At 46.8% G+C, this 24,351-nt stretch overlaps 1 protein-coding gene across 1 annotated transcript; it reads left to right on the top strand.

The window, feature by feature from the left end:
- Nucleotides 1–5,730: 5,730 nt before the first annotated feature.
- Nucleotides 5,731–8,253, top strand: LOC115327934. The gene is made up of 2 exons (XM_029988986.2): nucleotides 5,731–6,082; nucleotides 8,012–8,253. Exons 1-2 carry the CDS (start codon nucleotides 5,737–5,739, stop codon nucleotides 8,251–8,253), a joined length of 588 nt encoding a protein of 195 aa, XP_029844846.2. The 5' UTR covers nucleotides 5,731–5,736.
- The last annotated feature ends 16,098 nt before the right edge of the window (nucleotides 8,254–24,351 follow it).

The following is a 24,351-nucleotide window of genomic DNA, read 5'->3' as shown; positions in this document are numbered from 1 at the left end:
GCTTGCACGAGAGCTCTCAGTAGAAAACGGGTGCCTCTGTTATCGTGATGAGTGTCGTGCGAGAACTTCGCACGCACTCAGGCCTGCTCATGATCGCATTTGTATCATTTATCCAAAGTTCTCGGGCCTCAACTTCGCGAAATGGTTCAGCTGCCGCATTATCCGTACTTTTTGATTTTACGATTGCCAAACTCAATTGACGCTGCACCTCTATGCTGTGCAAGGCAAAATGTTTGGTGATGTGCAAGGCAATAAAATACCTCCACATTTTTTCTTCGTTGCAAATATATATATAAATATATATATATATATATTTCTTATACCGTTGCAGGCTTTTTGGGATGTTGTGAAACTACTAGCTCCAAGTGTGACTAAATTAGCATAGATGGCCTCAGGCACGCAGCCAGGAGTTTGTTTCGGTGGGGCCCGCCCATGACAAAATGCTGCATGAGGGGGAGGGAGGTGAGGAGGTCCAGCAAAGTGGAAGATTTTGGGGGGAGGGGGGCAGCCCGGGCCCCATGCCCCCCCCCCCTGGCTACGTGCCTGAGAGGCCTCTATCTAATCTTGATGTGCTTTTGTACAACTGAAAAGGTTATGAAACATTCATGTCAGATACAGTCTCACTGCTGTGACAGTGACCAACCCCTGAAGCCAAGGTTGCACACCAATTCCTTGCAACCTCAATTGATGCTGTGCTGTCCCGAGGCCAAGCTTAACAGAAAGCGTTGCTTAAGATTCTGTTATGGAGCAGTCCATAGATTGCTCAAAAGCATGTCCCGTGGTTGCAAAGGTACTGGAGCACATCAACATTATTTGCCTTTCTGCACAAGGCGGGCTCGTATAACACTATCTTCTCGAGCCCCTTGCTCCGCAAGAGGTCGATACCGAAGACAGTGTGATCTTTGACAGCAGAGAAAAAGGTGTGCAGCGTTGAAAATTTTAGAGTTGGCCACCTCTGCACTCCAAGTATGTGCCGCCTACCAGGGTCGCCCTGCTCAAACTTGAAGCCTGGCAGCTGTCGAGCATGTTACACTCTAAAAGAAATGGGTATATTTTTACCCCTTGTTCTATATATTACACCCCAAAACTCCGGTTTGACGTACAAGGCACTGACGTCGATCTGACGGTACTAACTTGCACGAGAGGCTTGATAGCCGTGTGGAACAACGTATTAAAATGGCCAATGTATGTGTTACTGACTACAAAAAAAAATAATAATCAGGGTTTTTTTGGCCCTACTGCAAAACCTAAGTGTGTCCTTTCTGTGATCTTTGATACGTACTTTAACTATTTAATAAGTTATATAGCACAGTTGTCAAGCCCCTTGTAAAATTTGGGGCCGTCTGTTCGACTATAGTATGCTGTACGTCGCACTGAAATTTTGGGGTGCATTATATGGAACAAAAGGGTGTTAGGCGATACCTCTTTTTTAGAGTGTACGAGCTTTGTCCCTCAACTCGTCACATCTGCGAAATACATGTGTGTGCATCCGATTGATACGTTGTGCCATACTTTTCAACTTACCCAATCCATTAAACAAGGCAAGTCTCTTTTGACTGCATTGTGATCTACGTAGCAGACAGTCCAACTGTATCACAGTTGTGTGCAAGCGATAGCGACTAACCCCTAAAGCCATAATTGCACAGTGATTCCTCCCAACACCAATGGATGGTGTATTGTGCCGAGGCGGGTATAGGAGAACTCGTCACAAGCCCGGTCATCAGAGGCCAACTGGTCATAGGTGAACTCGCCAAGGAGGCTAACTCGTCACGGGGCATCTCGTACGAGGATATCTCGTCACGTCGGAATAATCGTCACAAGGAACGCTCGCGTCACGGCGTGGAGTTTGACTGTAGAACTACGAATTTACTTCTGTTTATTCCTACACCACAGGCACAGCGAGTAACTTTGAAAAATAACTTGTTGGATGAACTTTCGCGCAACAGCCATATTTTTAAGCCGCGACCTTGCACCTCTCATTGTCATATAATATTATATGATAATTTTCACATTAAATATTATCACAGTTGTTTTTAGACAAGATTACCATGTGGTACATTTGCAAATATACGTATGCGGTAAGCCTGCAACGCTACATTGTATTCCTGGGGCTAGATAGAAGGCATTAAAACACACATTTCAAAGAACAAAGTTTAGTTCTATTGACATTTTGCAGACAACCCAAATAAAATGCTTCAGACCGAGAAGCGGATGTTCCTTGCAGTATTTCGTAGCGTGTCGACTGTAGAGCTGCTTGTGTGATCTTCAAGAATTCTCGTGATGCGCTCGTTCACTTCTCGCTACTTCCGCGCAAGACGTGCTGGCCGGTGCCCTACATTTATAACTGTGCCATCTTCAACTCTTGAAATGCTTGCTCGTCCTTCAGGCACCTGAAGAAAGTCTATAGGTTCGGCGGGCAACAGTCGAAATTGGACTGAAACAACAAAGAAAACAACGACAGTTTAATTTAAACACTTGAAGATCATGCCGGCCGTGATGAATAAGGAAGATATTGCTTTGCTGACTAAACCACTGACTTGGAAGCCCCGATGCCAAGCTTCAACGGAGTTGTTCTTAAGTGGCAAATTCTGCAACACGGCATCATGCACCGGGGTCTAGGACATTTCGGTGTAGGACGTTTCGGTGTAGGACTTTTCGGTGCGGACTTTTCGGTGCACGGACTTTTCAGTGCACGGACTTTTCGGTGTACGGACTTTTCGGTGCACGGACTTTTCGGTGTAAGGACGTTTCGGTGCACGGACTTTTCGGTGCACGGTCTTTTCTGAAACATATCTTTATAACACCTAAACGAAGCGTGCACACCTTTTCGAAGGCACCAACAGTGAATTAGTCAAAATCCTTTAAGCCATTAGCAACTTTGAACCCTTACACTAGGGGACACAAAAGGGCAAAACCCTTCCAAGAATTAAACTAGGAAACAAAAAAATAAGGGCAATGGGGACACACAAAGGACAATGAGGATCATTTTTCTAAACTATCCGAGACTAGTGTAAAATAGAGTGGGTTGAAATTAAAGCCGAGAAGATAAGGTGCGAAAACAGTGACGTGTCGAACCCAGCTACCTCGTTTGTTTTTTCCGAACATTATGCAGTGACAGCAACAGTGTGATAAGCACGAATCATTTGCTTACTTCTAAGTACCTCATACCAACCCCAAACTAAACACTTTGTTATCTACAAGGTCCGCTTAAAAAAAAGTAGCCTTCACAAAAACCTCTAGAAATAGCACTAATCCATAAACGAAGGGTACACCCGGAACACAATCTTTCGTTCCCTCCCAAGAACCTCAAACCAACCAAAAACCACAGACTTCGTTATCTACAACGTCCGCTCAGAAACAAAACCTACTGGTGCCCCAGGAACGTTTGGTACAGCGCTAACTACTGTACAAAAACGAGGATAAAAGCGCAGCATCTGCATGTCATCGTCCTATTTCATTTGATGTTGGTTGGGTCGAGGTGGTAGCTTTAGGATGACGGCCGACTTGCGAAGTAAACGTGGAGGGTCCAAACTTCTGCACGAAGGGTTCGAATACGACAAGGAGCGCTGTTTCAAAGAGAAGGTGAGTGCTGTTTGCCTAAAGCATTAAGTAGCGATATGTTTTCAAATTTGTAAAAAAAAAAGACTGCGAAGTCAATCAATTTGTTTAGCTTATTTTTAGCGTATTTTGTGGCCTAATCGTATATGGAATAGAATAATATCACTGTGATGGGATATGACTCTTAGTTAATTATTATTGAAGAAAACTGGAGCGGTTTTGTATTTGAGGGAAACTCCTAAATCGCCTTAATTTGTCCTCCAGGATCACAAATATCGAGATTGTTTCTGAATACGGTTCATGGAGCCTGCAGAAATTAATTTTTAAAGTACGACTGAAGCCCCCCTTCCCGGGGCGGGGCGTCATATTAGGAGTTTCGGAACCTCCACTCTCACGTATCTACAGGGCCTGTCAAAGCTATGTACGCGCACTGTTTTTTTTTTTTTTTTTTAAGTTAGAAAGAGACGTTGCAACTGGTGTCAGTAGGGGGGAATATACCTGGCAAGCTTGCAATTGCACGCGCTGCCCACACGCATGACACGCGTTTGGCTGCCAAAATATCCTAGTATGACGTCACGACTGGTCGGAGGTTTTTCGTGTTTTCTCGTGTTTAGTTGCATCTTTGGAAACAAACGAACCTGATATTCAGATTCAAGGGATAAAAATACGCCAAACTTTACCTCTCACTCCTTTTTTTTTCTTAGGAAGTGTTTCAGCTTCCCTTTAATACCAGACAAAAGGCTAATTCACACTGCCCCATTTTTTTACGTTAAGTTACGTTACGACCGAAACATTCCCGCCTCGAATGTCGCGTGTCATGCTTTTTCCTTGAACTGGTAGCCTCACTTAATATGAAGCACAGAAATCCCGGTGACTTCAGCGTAATATTTCGTAACGTAACTTAACGTAAGAAAATGGGGCAGTGTGGACAGTCCTTAATGGTCAAGCTCTAAACGACTTCGATTCAATTCACCTTTTATTCCTCGCAGACATATTGGACATGCAGCAGCTAGCTCGAATGCAAGTCAAGAGCACATACCATTGATGGGGAAGTCGTGCAACTCATCAACGAACATACTCATGCCACCTGCCAAATGGATCAAGAGGCTTACTCCTCGATGAAGGAGAGAGCCAAAACAACGGAAGAATGCAACCGAGCCGTTGTCGGACGCCTCATCACCGAGATGACGCCGGAAGCGTATAGCTACCTGTCACCTCAAGATACCATCAAGAGAACATTGAGGTAAGCATTTATAGGCTACTACAATTGCTACCCAGTTTGCAAATATAGACCTTAATTATATATTTCGGGAGGAGAAAGTTTAGAAGAGGTAGGGAAAATGGCAGTGGCAAAATACTTAATATACTTTCGTTATTTTTACAGTTAAAAAAAGTGTTTAAACGCGTACCTCTGATGGGCTACTCGGTTAAACATCTAGACTGTCAAATAAAAAAAAAAGTGCGAACGACTAGGAAAATTAAGAAGGGGACAGAACGGCGCTCCGCATAAAAACAGAATAAATAACAAGGCGCGCGCTACAGTTCACGACTATGAGCTGTCTTGTCCCCCTCTCACTTCGTTAGTCGTCTGCTATTTTTATTTCACAGTCTAGAGGTGTTTAGGGCGTATCCCCTCGTAGTGTTTAAAATCGTACATTGCACGCATTTCTGATTCACATGTGTCACTGTTTTGAATCGTGACGCCAACGATATCTAAACGTTTTTACGTGCAGGAGAGTTCGTGCAAAGGAGCAAAGGCCCATACCCCTACCCTTGGAGTTAGAAGACGTTGCCATTCCAGCTAACTACGCGTCGAAGAAAGACGGCTCGAGGTTTCTTGTATTCGACTCCGGTGTGCAAGATCAGGACCGCTTCCTTATTTTCTGCAGTCCGCTGATGATTGCAGTTCTTCAAACATCCAAGAAATGGTTTGCCGACGGTACATTCAAGTTTGCACCAGAACTGTTCTTTCAAGTCTGCAGCCTACATTGTGAAGTTGGCGGATCTGTTCTGCCCGCGGCTTATATGCTGCTAACCCGTAAAAACTGTCGTACGTACACGCGAGCTTTGAGCGCCCTTATTAGCGAGTGTGAAGTTGTCTGCGAGCCAATTACCATAATAGTGGACTACGAACTTGCAGCCATTAACGCTTTCAAGACGGTCTTGCCAACATCCGACATGCGTCGGTGCTTCTTTCATCTATCGCAGTGCGTTTATCGCAAGGTTCAATCTGAAGGACTGCAAGAACTATACGCCTGTGATCCTCAAATCAACTTGGAGGCCCGCATGATACCTGCTCTTTCCACGGTACCCCGGAGTGATGTGGAGGATATCTTCACCGAACTGGCGTCCAGCGTACACTCAGCTCTGCAACCAGTGATGGATTACTTTGAAGATACCTTCATAGGACGGCCAACGGCTGGGGGAAGGCGAGACGCACAGTTTCCAGTGGAACTCTGGAATCACCATGACACTGTGCTCCAGTGCGACTCCAAGACCACCAACTCGGTGGAAGCATGGCACAGCCCCTACAAACATATGTATGGACGTCCTATGTCCATACTTTTGCCGTTTTATTACCTCTTTGTCCATCCTATGGATTCCTGTAGACAGTTCTTAGACTGTCTATGTACCACTGGTTTGCCACAGAATGGACATAACAACGCTATAGAGATCTTCGCGAAAGAAAAAGTTTTTCATTCCTTCCTATTTCCGTTCTATGGTCCCGGCGAGTCTATGGTCATCCTATTGCCTCTCTATGGTGTGAGCTATATATTAGTGCATTAATAAAGTGATGCCGGATAGACGTTTTCTTTATGTGTAGCGAGGTGTCCGAGTTAAAGAGTTGTTAATTAAGTTCCGGGTATCAATATGTTACATTGATGTCTGGAGGCATGTCGAACCTCAGGGTATACTCACTGTGGAGATGGAAGTGTTTAGTATGTGCCGGAATAATGTTTTTACTTTCTCAGTGGGAGGTAGGTATATGTGGGTCGCTGCGGCCCCCGTAGATAATCGCAACTTTCACAACCCATAGGGGGCGCACTGGTGCCTATCAAAATTGCGGTCATCTGGATGATCGTCGTTAAAAAGCGGTATACTAGGCTGGGTCTGCGCGCAAGGTGTAAGTAATTGTAGTTTTGCTATATACGCGCAGTATCAGACTTACTTTATCTTTTTTTTCACGTCAGGAAAGTGTAGGCAAGCCATTTTATTATGAGGCCAATCATCCAGGAGCTAGGGAGTGCGATTCTCACACCGCGGTACCACCATCGCTTCAAGTGGCTTCTCTATGGACCCCGTATGGACTCCGTGCAGACCCTGTATGGCTTCTCTGCCGACTCCATAAGGAGCCCGTGTAGTCCCTGTATGGCTTCCCTGTGGACCCTGTATGGCTTTCCTGTGAACCCCTTACGTACTTCCTATAGACCTTGTATGGCTTCTTTGCAGACCCCTAAGGACCCTACACTCTTTAAAATGACTTTTACAGAGCACGTTTTTGAGTAAGAACAAATGGGGAAAAGCTCTTTTTGTAGAATCCTTTATTGGAGATCAGTACAAAATGACAAGAGCGTGATGTTTGCATACACTTTTAGCTTACAGGGTTTTGCGGCACAATTAATATTTTTTTTTTTACAGCCATGCCTCACCGGCGACTTCAGGTAGCGCGTCCCGACTTGGGTGCGTCCTAACTTCGGTGGCAATTCGCGGCGCGTCCGCCTGGGAGACGGGCGTTGGCATCCCTGAAACCCCTCTTCTACCGTATATGTTTCGGCGCCAAAGTGGCCGATTAAAGCCGAAGCAGAACAGTCACATACTGTCGGATATCGATAGTCTCAAACCAGCACACGCAGCCGTGCAGTTATCCGAGTGGCCGCTGCGGGTGGAACGGTGGCGCTGCGATCGCAATTAGTTTGGTTTTCGAGTACAGATCGGTGCCGCTTTTTCAGAGCAAGCTCTTTAGCAGTTTCCCAACTGACTTGCTCGAGAAACGTTGGTTGGTGCGGATCAGACCCCCTGCAGACTGAGTGGCTTCTTTGCGGACCCTGTAGAGACTCCCTGTAGACCTTGTATGGCTTTTCTGCAGACCCCATGAGGACACTGTGTAGACATTGTATGGCTTCCCTGTGGACTCCCTAGGGACTCCTTGTAGACTTCGTATGGGTTTTCTGCAGGCACCCTATAGACACCGTAAAGACCCTGTGTAGACACCTTATAGAGTCCCTATGGACCCTATATGGCGTCTTGCCATAGAGAGGGTATAGGATGACCACACATCATCCATAGAATAGGACGTCCATAGAACGCCCGTCGGCCAATATTCTATAGGGCAGCCATAGGACGACTTCACGGAGGCAACAGAGGTCGTGGTCTGCCTATAGATGTCTTTTGTTCTGCCTATGGACTCTGGTCTATAGAACGTCCTAGAAGTGTCCATACATATTTTTGTAAGGGAGGGGCTTCCAGGCTCCTGTGCAGTGCTCTCACCCGTCTCTTTGGAGGTTCCTGGAGGTTCTACAAAAAGAGGACTGCATGCAGCTTCACCGGCTCACACAACTTGAGATGGGGCAGCGATTCAAGCCGGCAACAAAGTATGTGAAAGTTTCCGAGCGCCTGCAGACACTTGCTAGAGAGTATGACCGCAAACATGCTCTTCGATTTCTCAGAGGCGTTGCTCATAACCTATCCTTTTAAATATTTTATTGCACTTGTTTTGTGAATAAACGATGTTTCAAGTTAAAATCTTGGGTGTGGCCTCAGATGTTATGCTTGCTTCCTACACCGAAAGGCCAGTGCACCGAAAAGTCCGTGCACCGAAAAGTCCGCGCACTGAAGAGTCCGTGCACCGAAAAGTCCGTGCACCGAAACGTCCGTGCACCGAGAAGTCCGCACCGAAAAGTCCTACACCAAAGCGTCCTGCACCCAAATGTCCGGATCCCCATGCACCGACCAAAGGCTTGTAAAAAACATGGCAGCCTGAACACCATTTCGTCTTCTGCGACCGATGTAAGTGTCCTCGAAGTACATGGCTAAATCTGTAACCTCAGTGGGGAAAACTTCTAGAAGCCCGTCGAACGTATCCGGGACTTCGGCGGGAGGGAGGAACGGTAATGCGGGTAGCATCCGCATCTAGAAGAAAAGACAAAACAAATTACCGTTTTTGAAATGAGTTAAGGTGTTGGATTTGACTTTAACAGGGAGCTGTCTCTCAGCTTGATGTCGTAATGTTATAATGGAAAGCAGTAATCTGGAAATATAATCAGGGATAAAATTGTGAGCTATCGAATGAGCATTCTCCTTTGACTGGAGACCTTTTTAATATAGTTTTGCTTTGGGGGCTATAATGTCTCATTTTGGTAGTGAAGTCATATACAACGATGGCTACACAACTCTTCCAACTCCACGTTTGAGTAATGTGTGCGCACTATTTAGAATACTTGATTCCGATTTTTAAATACGGATATAAATATTTTTTCAAGTCCAAATTAAAGTATTAGCTTAACTGACAAACGAGCCATTATTGCTAGTCGATGTGAAAAATAAGAAAAACACGTACATATTATGATTCTGTGAAGACTCTCACTTTAAAATGGAATAAACGAAACCAAATCACCCGAATTGCAAAGTCTTCGTCATTGCCCTAGTGTGCCTGCACGCCCAACTTGCACAAGCTCCGGTAAACGGACTGGCAGAGATGAAAAGCATCAATGAATCTTCGCTTGGAGAAAATCTCTTGAGCAGGTTGTAAACACCACCGCCTCAAAGTCAGAGTGAATGGCCTCGACTACCACGCTAGACAGGAGGCTGGACAGCACGGAGATGAGTATGAAAAAAGCATAAAAGAAACTGGTGATACACTCGACTTTCGCTATTTTCTATGGGAACTTACCACCGGTAGGTTACTTCTTGCTTGTTCGATAACAACGCGTACGCAAGAGGGATCACTGCCCCACGGTACAGCCCGTGCACTGTATATACCCGATAAAACAGCGGCGGCGTCACATTGAAGGTTCCGTTCATTAACCAAGCCTTGGCAGTGGAAAGGCGCTCAAACTTTTTCGGTTTGTCAAAAACGAGAAGGCGCTCTTGGTTGCCAAAACCACTGTCGTGAGCAAGGAAGGGTTCGTTTTGGACTCCGGACACCTGTAAAACATATTATCACAAATGAAAATTCATGAGGCGGTGAATAATTGAAAAAAACAAAACATTTAATGTGGGCCGAACTGGGGCCGATAAAAAAAAGAAAAATCGTAAGGGTGCAGGCGAGCTGGTGTATATTAATCATGTTGAATTACCCCGAGACTGGGGTAGAGAAGAAACAGCCCAACGTAGAAGGGACAGAAAATAGAGAGGAAGACGTCTCATACTCAGCTAACTGGTTTATTTAGTTCATTTCCTTATATAGTCTCAATCTCAAGGTCATCTCCACCAACACAAAACACAAAAGGACGAAGTCTATACAGTTCAAGCGCCACAGCCCTCACCACACAATGCAAGAACGTTGACAACCTTTACAGGTCGACGCGATAAGGCAACACCCTTTTGTTTGAACTTGAACAAAAGGAAGAGATCCTTTTATTCAAGTTTGAAGGTCAATGGATGTTACCTTATCGCGTCGACCTGTAAAGGTTGTCAACGTTCTTGCACTGTGTGGTGAAGACTGTGGCGCTTGAACTGTATAGACTTCGTCCTTTTGTGTTTTCTGTTGGTGGAAATGATCGTGAGATTGAGACTATATAAGGAAGTGGACTAAATAAACCAGTTAGCTGAGTTTAAGACGTCGTCCTGTCTATTTTCTGTCCCTCCTACGTTTTAATGTTTCTTCTCTACCCCAAACTCAGGTTAATTCAACATGGTTAAAAAAAAGAACTAGAGTTGTAGTCGTCGACGTAGGTTTAACTTCAGGGTCGAGGAAGACTGGCGCCGCACAGCCACTTTTGTAGCGGCTTGCCTTACTCGAAACTTTTGGAACCTTATAAACATTTCCGAAAACGAGATTTTTGCAGGCGCCATCTTGCGAGTTTGTACGTATAACGCATGCTTTAATCACGTTCTCAAGCAACGCACACGCGCATGTTGGGATATGCGAATTACACGCAGGACTGTAGCCTGTTATGAAAATGTAAGCAAAGGTAGGAAAGCGCGTGCTCGTGCACTTTGAGCGCCGAATGAAGATGCGCAGGCGCGCGTGCACAGGTTCAGTCAGCGGTCAGCACGAATGAGCGCGCGCGTTCCTATCTTTGACTACTTCCATAACACGCTCTACCTTTGGCTGCGTTGGTATACAGGAAGTTTACCCTGAGTAAGGAGCGGTATAGAGCAATATAATAAAACAGGTGCCACGTATGCTATTGTTATCTGCGTCAGAGCCATGTGCATTGTGCACTCTCCCACACACCCGGCAGTATAGAAAGCATTGAATAAATCTAAGGGCGAGGGAAGCCGATGCTACAAGTACAAGCGTGTTGCCTTAAGCGACGTTTTAACTATACACGAGCGCGCGTACTTAAAAGGCCATACAAAAGCGCTATGCTTGCTCTTGTAGCTTCGCCTGTACACTGACATGGGATGAAACGATGTAAAGTTCAACAGAACATGGTGATATAAATAGGACTCGAATTCCCTTGTATTCCTCTGGTATGACGATTTCTTCACGAAGCTTCGGGAGCACATAGGGTTTTTGACGTTTTTGCTTCTGCTTGCGAATAGTGCGCTTCACTGTGCTGGGTGAAGGCATCTGGGAGGCCGGCTCTGTGCTCACTTACTGAGGCGACAGCATCAAGCAGGATTCGGTGCGGGGGATTGCTTCCGTTTTCTTAAACAAATAGATATTATTAGCTCAAAAACAATTATAAGAAACGGTTGAAAACTGCACAATCTCGCTATCCAACCTAAAACAAAACAATAAAACATCTTAACGGATTTTCTCTTCATGCCCTGGCGCGTCTTGAAAGACTAGTTGCAATGGGATCCTCGGCATGAGTATGTGTTCCACTCTCAGCCATCTCAATGCTTATGTACTGGTCAGTTGTTAGTTTTGTTTTGCAGAGTTTTCTATCTCTACATACCAAATAGAGGCTGCAACTGCATTTTCTGCTTACAGTATACGAATATCCTTGGTAGAGTAGCAACGGCCCTCACGCTGAGTTTTCGTGACTTCCATACGTGTACTTGCGAAGGCGAGAGATTTCAACGGATCTTTGGCTTTATATATAGGCTGCGTGCGCGGCCAATATACCGTCCTAACCGTATCACAAGACCGGTTTCGAAGTTCCTTTGTTTAACAAAAGTCTTGCAGTATTGTGAAGCACCGTGAATCAGATTTTTTGTTCTCAACTAAAAACACCGACAGAAGAAGGGTGAGGTCTTTTGTATAAAGCATTACATCCTAACCGTGTCACAAATCCTGGAAACAAAAGAACCTAGGTGCTGGAGTTGTGAAGAACCCAAAATCTCATCCTTCCTTCTTTTTTTTTTTTGTTACAGAAATGCATGAGAGTGTGGAGGTCACTTCTTTTGTAAGAAAGCAAGGCCTACCGCTTTCCTTTCAAAGCACGGTCACTTGTGACAAGTGCTGACGAGCGGGCCCCTTTGACGAGTTTTCCTATGACAAAATGACCTAGAACGAGAAGGCCGGTTTGACCAGTTGGCCTATGACGAGTTCTCCGATGATGAGTGGGCTTGTGACGAGTGGGCCGGTTCCCCCCGAGGCCAAGCTTAATAAAGAGCATTGCTTAAGATTGTGTTGTAAGAGCAGTGAATAGAATGTTCAAAAGCAGGTTCCGGTGGTTGCAAAAGTACTGGGCACAGCAACATTATTTGACTTTCTGCACAATGTGGGCTCGTATAGCTCTACTTTGGGGCGTCCCACCCGAGCCCCAAGAGTCTGTCCAAGAGGACGGCGTGAACTTTGACAGCAGAAGACAAGCTGCGCAGCAGAAAAAATCTGAGTGGTTTTTCTGTACCCCATTTATGAGCTACCTACCAGGATCTCCCTGCCCAAATTTGAAGCCTGGCAGCTGTCGAGTCTGTTACGAGCATTCCCTCTCAACTCCTCACATTTGCGAAATATACTTGTCTATATTTCGCAGATGTGACGAGGATGTGATGATGTGAACGTAAACAAAAACTTGGACAAAGAAAGAAGTAGCGAAGTGCGTGCGCTAATAGAAGATTATCAAGACATCTTCGATCTTCCAGGAAGAGCACATCTTGCGTCGTCTGATATGTAAGTACACACGACACGACCGGTACATGTGAAACAATATCCACTTCTCCTGTCGGTTCAAGAGGAGATCGAGGAAAAGATCTTTGAGATGTTGGCGGTAGGTGTGATTGAGAGATGCACTTTATTTTAGAGCGCACCAGTGGTGATCGTAAAGAAGAAAGACGGGTCGAATAGATTTTGTATTGATTACAGGGGACTAAATGATATATTCATACCCGCTGCGGAGCCAATACCGAGAATTGACGTCACGTTTGCCAAAGCAGGACAGAAACGCTTTTTCTCGAAGTTTGATGTGGCCAATGGATATTGGCAGATACCCATGGAGGAAAGCGCCAATGAGAGAACAGCGTTCTCTTCAGCGGGCGGACTCTACCAGTTCAACTTTACGCCCTTTGGTTTAAAGACTGTCAACGCAAACCGCGTACCTTATAGATCAAGCGACACTATCAAACTGGAGCAGTGTTGGATGGAGCAGAGTTCCTAGCAAGCTTGGGCCCACACCCTTGACAACGAAGAACAAAGCCTTGTTCTGTCCCAAGCAAGACCGAAGCTCGAGGCTGTGAGTGTTCCCAGCTCCCATTTAAAGACGACCGATGCTGACTGTAGTGATGGTAAATATTTTTTTTTGCTTCTGGTCGTGTTTGTTTCCTTGCTTGTGAGTTAATTAATTTTCTTTCCTTAACATATGCGTCGCTTCGTCTTTCGACCTCCCTCGCCCCCTTAGAGGAACCTGACAAGGGTCCCGAAAGGAGACATTTGTTTAGGTATCCTCCGTCAGCGTGCTTGTCCTACGTTATCCATGGGATTTCATACGTTTGGGACGTCTCTTCAAGAGACGTCCCAAACGTTTTCATGGTGTGTGTGTGTGTAGGGGGGGGGGGGGGGCGAAAGGGGGGGGGGGCGAAGGAGAACTTTATGCGTATGCAGAACGCAGGACTCTTAGCGCAAAGAATTGATCGCCGGTTTTAGAGCAAAGGTTTCCGACTAGAGCGGCAACGGCGTCGCCGTCAGCGTAACCGCGTGTTGCATTCTGAGCGTTTCCCATAATGGCGTCACACGTGGCATCATGTGTGACGTCACGAGGGCAAAATTTTCCCGCTTAATTAGGCGATAGGCGAGAACTATTTCCGCCAAATTTAGCGGGAAAATAATTACGCTAAATTTAGCGGGAAAATTTTACCCTCGTGACATCACACGTGACCCCCGCCCCTCCGTACCCTCCCCTGCTCCTCAAGAGCTGCGCTCTAATTCGGCATTACAGAGAAGTGTAAACGTCTTTCATTTTGTTTTTCCCTTAGAAAGCAAGGATTTCAGCAAAGTTCTAATTGCTATGCAAAACGCTCATTTGCGTCTATAGTGCTGGCGATAAAATTTCGTCCAAGAATAAAAGAAAGAATACAAAAACTTAGGGGCAAAGACAAGACAGCACAGTTGTTGTCCCTAAGTGTTTTTTATTCTTTCTGTGCCGTCTGTCTGTCTTGACTGTCTGCCTTGTCTCTAAGTGTTCTTTATTATTTCTTTGATAGTTGTATTTTCACCACCCCGCTCTTTCTTCGGAAATTTTGTTCTCGCTAATACTCTTTCGAAGTAAATGTGAAAAAGCACTAATGATGTCTACGCGTTACCAATGTCGCGGTGTGTACTGTGGCGTCCTGCCCGAAGGGGCACGTCTTGCGCAATACATTTGGCAACGAAAGTACAATAAACGATATGTGAAGCGGAAAAAATAAAGAGCACCGTAAAGAGATAGCCGAATAATACGAAACAGTCGAACCCGTGCGGGACGCAAAGACAGCCGAGCGTTACCGCTGCCTGCGCTCCGCACTCCGGCAGCACGCCTGCGCCACGTTGCGCCCCCTCGCGGCCACCGATTCGGTCATCGCTGAACAAGCCCCCCGTCTTCCGGCGCTCGCCACACTGCTCAGTATTCTAGCACAACATAACCGAACTAAAGGTGAGAGCAATGCCGCAGTTTTTCCCAGAGCTGCCACCCGGGCACTGCAGCCGCCACCCGGGCACTGTGTACTTGTAGAAAACGCCTTTGTTCAAGGTGCTTCATCAACTAAAGCGTTAAAGGAGACTGAAGGAGACCGAAGCGGTTTTGCATTTGAGTGAAAACACTTATACCCCTGTCAGACGGGCTAGTTTATACCCCTGCCAGACGGGCTAGTTTATGGCGAATTCCACAGGGCGTTTTGGAGCGCGCCGGGATCAGTTGACCAGATCCGGATTGGAGCACAAGATCCGAACGGGGTCGCGCCGCCTAAGGATCCTCAGTGGAACATGACCACTGCTCCGGGATCGGCGGATGCCTTCCCGTCATTCAACTGCCCGGGAATCCCCTTTTCGCGGCCGCCGCGGTCGTTTCGAAGACGTTTTCGCTACGTGGAGCTAACACGTGTTCGACGCACGAGTGGCAGGAATGGCTCAGGCGCTTCTACTCCATTCCACCTTCAGTCTGAGCGCAGTGGACGCCACAGGCCATCCCAGCCGATCCAGCGCCGGGAGAACATCGCGTGACCTGCCGGTTGGGCAGAGGGACATAGGAAGCTCAAGGTCACATGACATTCTCTCCACGCTGGATTGGCTGGGATTACTCCTAGCGTCCGCTGCGCTCGGACTGAAGGTGAAACGGAGTATAGCAACGATTGCCGGAATGCCCGTAGCGCGGCAAATACCTTCTCTTCTCCTTCCTGGAAAACGAATCGGCTGTCGAGCCAATGGGTAAGCAAGCGGCCATTAGGAATTATTCTGATGTCGAGACAATCTAGGAGCCCAGCCCGCGACGTGCTTCTTTTTCTTCTGAGGCGAGATAGGCGAGATCAGGCGAGATGCCCCACGAGAAAGGAAGTCACGTGTGTGCGCCGAGGGCTCCGAAATCGTGGGAGCGACTTTTCTCGTGGCGAATTCCACGGGTCGTTATGGAGCACGCCGGGATCGATTTTTCCTGAGCGAGCCTATTTCACTGGGCGATCGGGATCGAGACGAACTTGTTCCACTGGTCGTTTTGGATTAGCTCCCGCTCCAGATCTCGATCTGGATCCGAGAAAAGTCGCTCCCCCGATTTCGGCGGATTCAACCGGAAGCCAGCCGGGTCAGCCCTCGGCGCACACACGTGACTTCCTTTCTCGCGGGCATCTCGCCTGATCTCGCCTCAGAAGAAATGGTAATGGCCGCTTACTTACCCCTTGGCTCGACAGCCGGTTCGTTTTCCAGGAAGGAGAAGAGAAGAGAAGGTTTTGCCGCGCTACGGGCATTCCGGCAATCTTTGCTAGACGCTCCTGAGCCATTCCTGCCGCTCGTGCGTCGAACACGTGTTAAGCGCGAAACACATGTACGACGAAACTGTCCGATCCGACGTCCGACCGCGCAATACGACGGTCGGAGGCGAGGGTTTTCGTAGCATCGGAGAGCGTTGAAAACCCTCGCCTCCGACCGTCGTATTGCGCGGTCGGACGTCGGATCGGACGGTTTCGTCGTACGTGTGTTTCGCGCTTTAGCGCCGCGATCTCGAAAACGTTGATGCTTGGAACTTGGAACCAGCCGCTACCAGACACCTGATTTGTTAAAAAAAACAAAAAAAAAAAACAGGACGTTTTGGGGGAATGAATCGATCACATAGCAGGCGGTAGACAAGTAGACAGCGTTGAAAACTATTTATTCCACCGATTGTTATGAAGGCCGAGGGTGTCGGTGTCGCAGTTTTGAAGCACCGTCAGTTCACCTCAACACCACGTTACAAAAGACGGTTTGGGGTACTGCCGGTGCTAACGCAATTTCACAGTAGAAATAGGAATTGAATGAAAGAACCGGACAGAAACACTTCCTACGGTGGCGTAAATGCCGAACATATATCAGCGATGTCACTTTCCTCGGTTAGGGCTATCTGCTTTTTCAGCGAATGAAGAACATCTTGATAAAATAAAGAGCGGAAAATACTCCCCGTGTCAAGTTTTCTAATTACAGCCACTGGTTGATGTCGTACCGTGGTAATTCCCGGCCCTTCGGACGCACTAGCGCTTTGTAGAGTCACATTTCCAGCGATTCCGCGCCGCACACGAACGAAGGTAAACAATCAAGATGGCGGAGTGTTCCCCGTGTTGTCCTCGCCGTCAGCACGGTGTGAAAGGGTTCTCGGACAACAAATCGGGCAACACTGTTGCCGGGCGGCAGCAACATGTTGCCCGACACTTGTTGAACACGTTTTAGCACCGCGATTGCGAAAACGTCTTCAAAACGACCGCGGCGGCCGCGGAAAGGGGATTCCCCCGCAGTCCAATGACATGAAGGCTAATGCCGATCCCGGAGCAGTGGTCATGTTCCACATGGGGATCCATCGCTGGCGCGACCCCGTTCGGATTGTGAGCTCCATTCCGGATCTGGTCAACTGATCCCGGCGCGCTCCAAAACGCCCTGTGGAATTCGCCATCGGATCCAGATCAAGATCTGGAGCGGGAGCTAATCCAAAACGACCAGTGAAACATGCCGGTCTCAATCCCGATCGCCCAGTGAAATAGGCTCGCTCCAGAAAAGTCGATCCCGGCGCGCTCCAAAACGACCAGTGGAATTCGCCATTAGTGTCACTACAAGCGAGTGCACTTCGCCCTTAGTGTCATTTCTGTAGTGTGCCACACGGCTCCTTCCTGAGGAACACACTTGGCTTGGAGTGAGTTTGACGAACTCACTTCGTTCGATCGAGCGCGTGGAATCAGTAGGAGTGTTTCAACAGTAAAACATAACAACTCAGAAACCAAAAGCGTTGCGTAAGTTTTATTTTATAAAGAAAAAGAAATTCGTTAAAGAGACGACATGTAGAAGAGTGGCATTGCAAAAAAAGTAGTGGGTGGACTTGGAGTTTAGGCTTGCCTGAATCAAGATTAGCGCAGCGGTGAATTTATAAAAGACGACGACAAAGTCAGTCATTCATGGCTGTCTTGGTTAGCAGAGAATGATAGAGTCTACTTTTGTTTCAGCATGTAATTATTCGAGACAACACGATAATTATGATCTGATTAGGCAGTGTCAGGGCCTCCTCGTAGACTTCCAAAGTTGGATATGCTTCGTTCTTTATATTGGCTTGGGATGATCGATCAGAATTATCCAATTGGCGTAAAAATCGTTCATTAATGGAACGTGTTTAAGAGCACAGCTCCTAGGCACACTTTTCTGAGTTAAGTGGCGTCGGCGTAACCGCGCGTTGCATTAAGGGCTGTTTACCAAAATGACGACACACGTGACGTCACGTGTGTCGTCACGTGTGACGTCACGAGGGTAAACTTTTCCCGCTAAATTTTGCGGTAAAAGTTTTTCTCAGTTTGGCGGAAAATTTCTCCGCTAAATTTAGAGGAAAAATTTTACCCGTTTGACGTCACATTTAAAATTTCAGATGACGTGTCATGTGACGTCACACGTCAATTCAGCGGGAAAATTTCCCGGATAAATTTAGCGGGAAATTTAGCGAATATTTTACGCTAAGGGGGATGGGAATAGGAGAGGAGGATGGGAGGGTACAGAGGGGGAGCAGCTCGCATACCCTCCCCTTCGTACCCCTGCCTCCTCCCTCCTCTCAAGAGCTGCGCACCAATTCGGCATTACAGAGAATTGTAAACGTCTAATTTTTTTTAACATGTCTTTATTAAGGGGTATCGGTGGCCGAGTGGGCTAGCGCCCACCAAATCGGAGCACGTGGGGAGAAAGCTCGCGCTGGAGAACCCAGTGATCCTGAGCTCAATCCCCAGCCCTGCCCGAAGAACACACTTCCGACGAAGTGAGTTCGGGGAGCACACTACGCTCGCTCCGGTAGACCGAGTGCGTAATCTCGATAGCAGTGTTCAAGGAGTAAAAATAATAGAAGAAATTAGCGCTACGTAAAATTAGTATTATTTGGATAGGAGTAATATTAGATGCGCACTTGTTTTCTGTTGGCAGGAAAGTAGTGCATTGTAGAAAAACAAGCGGCTAATCTAGTTTCCAGCCTTGGCCCCTGCGCGACGGCCAGCGACGGCCAGGAGGCACCTGCGAGACTCCGCCAGGAATCTGAAAATTGCAGGAAAGACGCGAAAGGCTTGTTTGAAATGGAACTCGCCCAAATGGGGCAAGGTGTCTTCGAACCACCATTCGTTCCTCTGGAAAGTCCACCGTTCTCAACTGATCACGGGTAGGTTGTCGGTCATGAGAGCGGCTATGGTGAAGGCATTGGCCTGCAGCTGCTTATCGATTTCACTTGACATTCTTGCCTGTGCGTCGGCATCCAGGTCCAGCTGCCTCTCATCTGAAAGGCGTTGGGCTCTCACGGAGAAAAGTGCCCCAATCACGCGCTTCCACTGTCCAACATCGCGGATATCGCCCTCCAGCTCGTCCTCCACACACTCCATGATGTTTCGTTGTGGCGAGTGGCCATCGTGCGAGTGGAGAAGTGGGCTCGCGCATACCAGCTCGGAGCACGCGGAGCGAAAGCTCGCGCTGCAGAACCCAGGAATCCTGGGTTCAATCTCTACTTCTGCTCGTTTCGATCTATACTCCGTTTCACCTTATGTAATACCGCAGACAAGGCTAGAATCGCGAGCTCATAGCGTTGGGAGCTACTCTTAACGCACGAGAGCTTGTGCCACCGAGATGTGCTCTGAGCAAGGAGCTCGCGCTTATAGCCTTTCCTGCGGTACGACACAAGGTGAAACAGAATATAGATGAGCATTTTACCGGCGTGCGGACGTGACTAGCTTGTAATGGCTGATCGTGATGATCAAGTTGGATTTAAATTTGAATTAAAGCTCGTGACTTAGCGCAACAATGTGTGGTAACGTGTTTCTAATAAGACGACGGAGTTATTTATAAACAAATGCGTATGCACTGTAATATTTTGCGTGCCCATCACTTACCCATCGTCATTGCCATCATTTTGGAGTGACACTAAGTTTTCCCGTGTAGCACCAACACACTTGGAGTGTGTTTCGGCGGGTTGAAGTGCACTCGCTTGTAGTGACACTAAACTAGCCCGTCTGACAGGGGTATTAGTGTCACTACAAGCGAGTGCACTTCAACCCGTCGAAACACACTCCAAGTGTGTTGGTGCTACACGGGAAAACTTAGTGTCACTCCAAAATGATGGCAATGACGATGGGTAAGTAATGGGCACTCAAAATATTACAGTGCATACGCATTCTTTCATAAATAATTTCTTCGTCTTATTAGAAACACGTTACCACACATTGTTGCGCTAAGTCACGAGCTTTAATCCAAATTTAAATCCAACTTGATCATTACGATCAGCCATTACAAGCCAGTAATACACGTCCGCACGCCGGTACAATGCTCATCTATACTCTGTTTCACTTTATTATGTACCGCAGGAAAGGCTACAAGCGCGAGCTCCTTGCTCAGGGCACATCTCGGCGGCACAAGCTCTCGTGCGTTAAGAGTAGCTCCCAACGCTATGAGCTCGCGCTTCTAGCCTTGTCTGCGGTACAACATAAGGTGAAACGGAGTATAGATCGAAACGAGCAGAAGTAGGGATTGAACCCAGGATTCCAGAGTTCTGCAGCGCGAGCTTTCGCTCCGCGTGCTCCGAGCTGGTGCGCGCGAGCCGACTTGGCCACTCGCACGGTGGCCACTCGCCACAACGAAACATCATGGAGTGTGTGGAGGACGAGCTGGAGGGCGATATCCGCGATGTTGGACAGTGGAAGCGCGTGATGGGGGTACTTTTCTCCGTGAGAGCCCAACGCCTTTCAGGTGAGAGGCAGCTGGACCTGGATGCCGACGCAGAAGCACGAATTTCAAGGGACATCGATCAGCAGCTGCAGGCCAATGCCTTCACCATAGCCGCTCTCATGACCGACAACCTACCCGTGATCAGTCGAGAACGGTGGACTTTCCGGAGGAACGAACGGTGGTTCGAAGACACCTTGCCCCATTTGGGCGAGTTCCATTTCAAGCAAGCCTTTCGCGTCTCTCCTGCCGCCTTCAGATTCCTGGTGGAGTCTCGCAGGTGCCTCCTCTGGCCGTCGCTGGCCGTGGAGCAGGGGCCAAGGCTGGAAACTAGATTAGCCGCTTGTTTTTCTACAATGTACTACTTTCCTGCCAACAGAAAACAATTGCGCATCTAAAATTACTCCTATAAAAATAATACTAATTTTACGCAGCGATAATTTCTTCTATTATTTTTACTCCTTGAACACTGCTATCGAGATTACACACTCGGTCTACCGAAACGAGCGTAGTGTGCTCCCCGAACTCACTTCATTAAAAGTGTGTTCTTCAAGCAGGGTTGGGGATTGAGCTCAGGATCACTGGGTTCTAAAGCGCGAGCTTTCCCTCGAGGTAGTGCGATCTGGTGGGCGCTAGCCCACTCGGCCACCGATACCCTTTAATAAAGACGCGTTAAAAAATTAGACTTTTACAATTCTCTGTAATGCCGAATTGGAGCGCAGCTCTTGAGAGGAGGGAGGAAGTGTACGAAGTGGAGGGTATGCAGCCGCTCCCCCCGCCCCCCCCCCCCCCCCCCCCCCCCGTGCCGTCCTATACTCCTCTCCTATTCCCATCCCACTTAGCGTAAAAAATTCGCTAAATTTCCCGCTAAATTTAGCCGGAAAATTGTCCCGCTGAATTGACGTGTGACGTCACATGACACGACATCTGAAATTTTTAATGTGACGTCAAACGGGTAAAATATTTCCTCTAAATTTAGCGGAAAAATTTTCCGCCAAACTTAGCAAAAACTTTTACCCCAAAATTTAGGGGAAAAGTTTTACCCTCGTGACGTCACGCGTGACGACACACGTGACGTCACGTGTGATGTCATTTTGGGAAGAGCCCTTAATGCAACGCGTGGTTACGCCGACGCCGCTTAACTCAGAAAGGGGTGCCTAGGAGCTGTGCTCTAAAACAACGTTGCATTAATGAACGATTTTTACGCCAATTGGATGGTTCTGATCGATCATCGCAAGCCAACATAAAGACGAAGCATATCCAACTTCGACGTTCCGCTTCGTTCCGCGGAAGCCTACGAGGAGGCCCTGACACAGCCTAATCAGATCATAATTATCGCGTTGTCTCGAATAATTACATGGTGAAACAAAAGTAGACTCTATCATTCTCTGCTAACCATGATAGCCATAAATGACTGACTTTGTCGTCGTCTTTTATCAATTCACCGCTGCGCTAATCTTGATTCAGGTAAGCCTAAACTCCAAGTTTACCCCACTACTTTTTTTGGAATGCCACTCTTCTACATGTCTTTTTCACGAATTTCTTTTTATTTATAAAATAAAACTTACGCAACGCTTTTGATTTCTGTGTTGTTATGTTTTACTTTTGAAACACTCCTACTGATTCCACGCGCTCGATCGAGCGAAGTGAGTTCGTCAAACTCACTCCAAGCGAAGTGCGTTCCTCAGGAAGGAGCCGTGTGGCACACTACAGAAATGACACTAAGGGCGAAGTGCACTCGCTTGTAGTGACACTAGACTAGCCCGTCTGACAGGGGTATTAAGTTGTCTTCATTTGTCCTCCAGAATTACGAGTATCGAGATTTTGTTTTTCAATTCGGTGCACAGAGGCTGCAGAAAATCACTTTTCAAAGTACCCCTGGAGCCCTTCTTTTTGGTGCGTTACGTTATAAAAAGAATTTTCGGAATCTCAACTCTCGCGCATCTCATCGCCTATCAACGCTATGCACGCGCAACCTTGCGATATTCGAAAATGTCGTAAAAAAGACGTCGCGACTGGCGTAAGTGCCGCGAATTATGGCTGGCAAGCTTGCAATTGCTTGAGCTGCCCAGAGAAGGGACACGCTCTAGGCGGCCGAAAGATCCATTTCTGACGTTGGTCGGAGGTTTTTTTATGTTTTCTCTCGTTTAGTTAAAACTTTGGGGAAAACGAATGTGATATTCAGATTGACGAAATAAAATACAGTCGAATTCACCTTTCACTCGTTTTTTTTTTTTTCCCAAGACCCTTTCAGCTTATTGAAGAATTAAAAACAGTGCGGACAAGACGATGGACAAGAGGAGACGTATACAGACAAAGCGTTGTCTCTCAACTGAACTTTATCGAAAAGTAACACATAAAAAATTGCCGTGAATAAATAGAACGCAATTCTTATCACCTTGTCATGCACTATGTCTGTCATGCACGTGTCCCCAGGAACACCAGTTCTTAATCAAACAGCGCGATCAAGGGCGCACTTACACACACGTCATCTCCACGAGATATGTCGTACGCCTCGGCAATCTCTTTCCCCGTTTGCTGTATATACCCCTCCCCACCCGGATGACTGTGTCTTCTAACCAGACTTGTACGTAATCCGTTACAAGCAACGAAATTACTTGTAATCCCTTACATTCATCAGTAATTTTGTAACGGAATAATTACATATTTTCTAGAGTAATTTTAAAGTAATTCCCTTACATTTTTGACGTAACGGATTCCTTGTAATCCGTTACATTTTTTTTGTCAGAACCCCCCCCCCCCCCCGCCCCCATTCTAAATAAAGATTTTTTTTTTTTTTTTGTAAAGTCGAACGAGTGACACTGTCACGCGAATCGACTAGCGTAAAGGGAGGCTTGGCACTCTTCAGTTCCTCAAAGCCATTTTTTGCAACACCAAGCCCCTGAATCTATCCTTTTTTTAGACCCTATCATCAATGTAAAAAAAAATCCAAATGAACAATTCACGAAAAGAAAAAAAAAAAGGGGGGGGGGGGCAAGTTATTTCCGCTTCTTTTCTTAGTCCCTTTGTCTTTTCTTTGCGATCGAAGACGGGGAGAGGAGGACAACAAGTGATTGTGCGCCTCTTCGAGAAGCTCGAGGCGGTAAGTGCACTGAAAAGAATTAACAATGTCCTTCTCGGATATAGTGACTACGACCATTTTCATAATGTCACAACAGGAGACAACGCTCCGTCTACCCTACCCTTTTTGTGGGTCAGCTTTTTGCGAGCATTTAGAATATGGTAACAGTCTTCCTTTCTTCTTCCTGTTTTGCCCCAGCAGGACACATCTTATCTCAAGCAGATATTTTTACAAATAAAACATAATGGTGGCTGACGTAGACTTGATATTCTGGGCTTTTTTGCTGCCCGTGGTCCAACAGACGTCTATCTGGAGAACACCGGAGTAAACTGCAGTCGGTTCGTGCTCCGTGCGTTTTTGAACGGCACCAAGAAAGGTACACACGGCAAACGTGCGTTTACATTTCCCTGTTTTAACCGACGTTCTAATTAATTGTTGTTATGAGTGTCCTTCTTTTTCTTTTATAACTTATATTTATACACTGGAAACTTTTTTTTATTCACCAACGTCTCAAGTGAGGCTCGAACTGTTCAGAACCAAAGGAAGAAGTATATCGAGCCAAACCTTATTTATTATTTAATTATCACCTTACTGTTACAACTATGTTTTGCTATTGATGACTTCTACAGCTTCGCGATTTAGAGAATGGAGAATTTTAGTAGATCGGTCCGATGACTCCGATAACAATATCCGATACTTCGCTGCCGTCTTTGCGTATGCATCATATCGTTATCGGGTACCGTTATCGCGGGTATGGGAGGTATCGGAAGGATCT

The sequence above is a fragment of the Ixodes scapularis genome, unplaced genomic scaffold (assembly GCF_016920785.2).
Source record: "Ixodes scapularis isolate PalLabHiFi unplaced genomic scaffold, ASM1692078v2 PGA_scaffold2__306_contigs__length_199485367, whole genome shotgun sequence".
NCBI lineage: Eukaryota > Metazoa > Arthropoda > Arachnida > Ixodida > Ixodidae > Ixodes > Ixodes scapularis.
Note: the sequence above shows the minus strand (reverse complement) of the source record. Positions and strands in the feature narration are given on the sequence as shown.

Coding starts and splice junctions, on each gene's coding strand:
- LOC115327934 (XM_029988986.2), top strand. CDS start 5,737: ATGCGTCGGTGCTTCTTTCATCTATCGCAGTGCGTTTATCGCAAGGTT. Junction 6,083..8,011: donor CTCGGTGGAAGCATGGCACA/GCCCCTACAAAC, acceptor TATTTTTGTAAG/GGAGGGGCTTCCAGGCTCCT.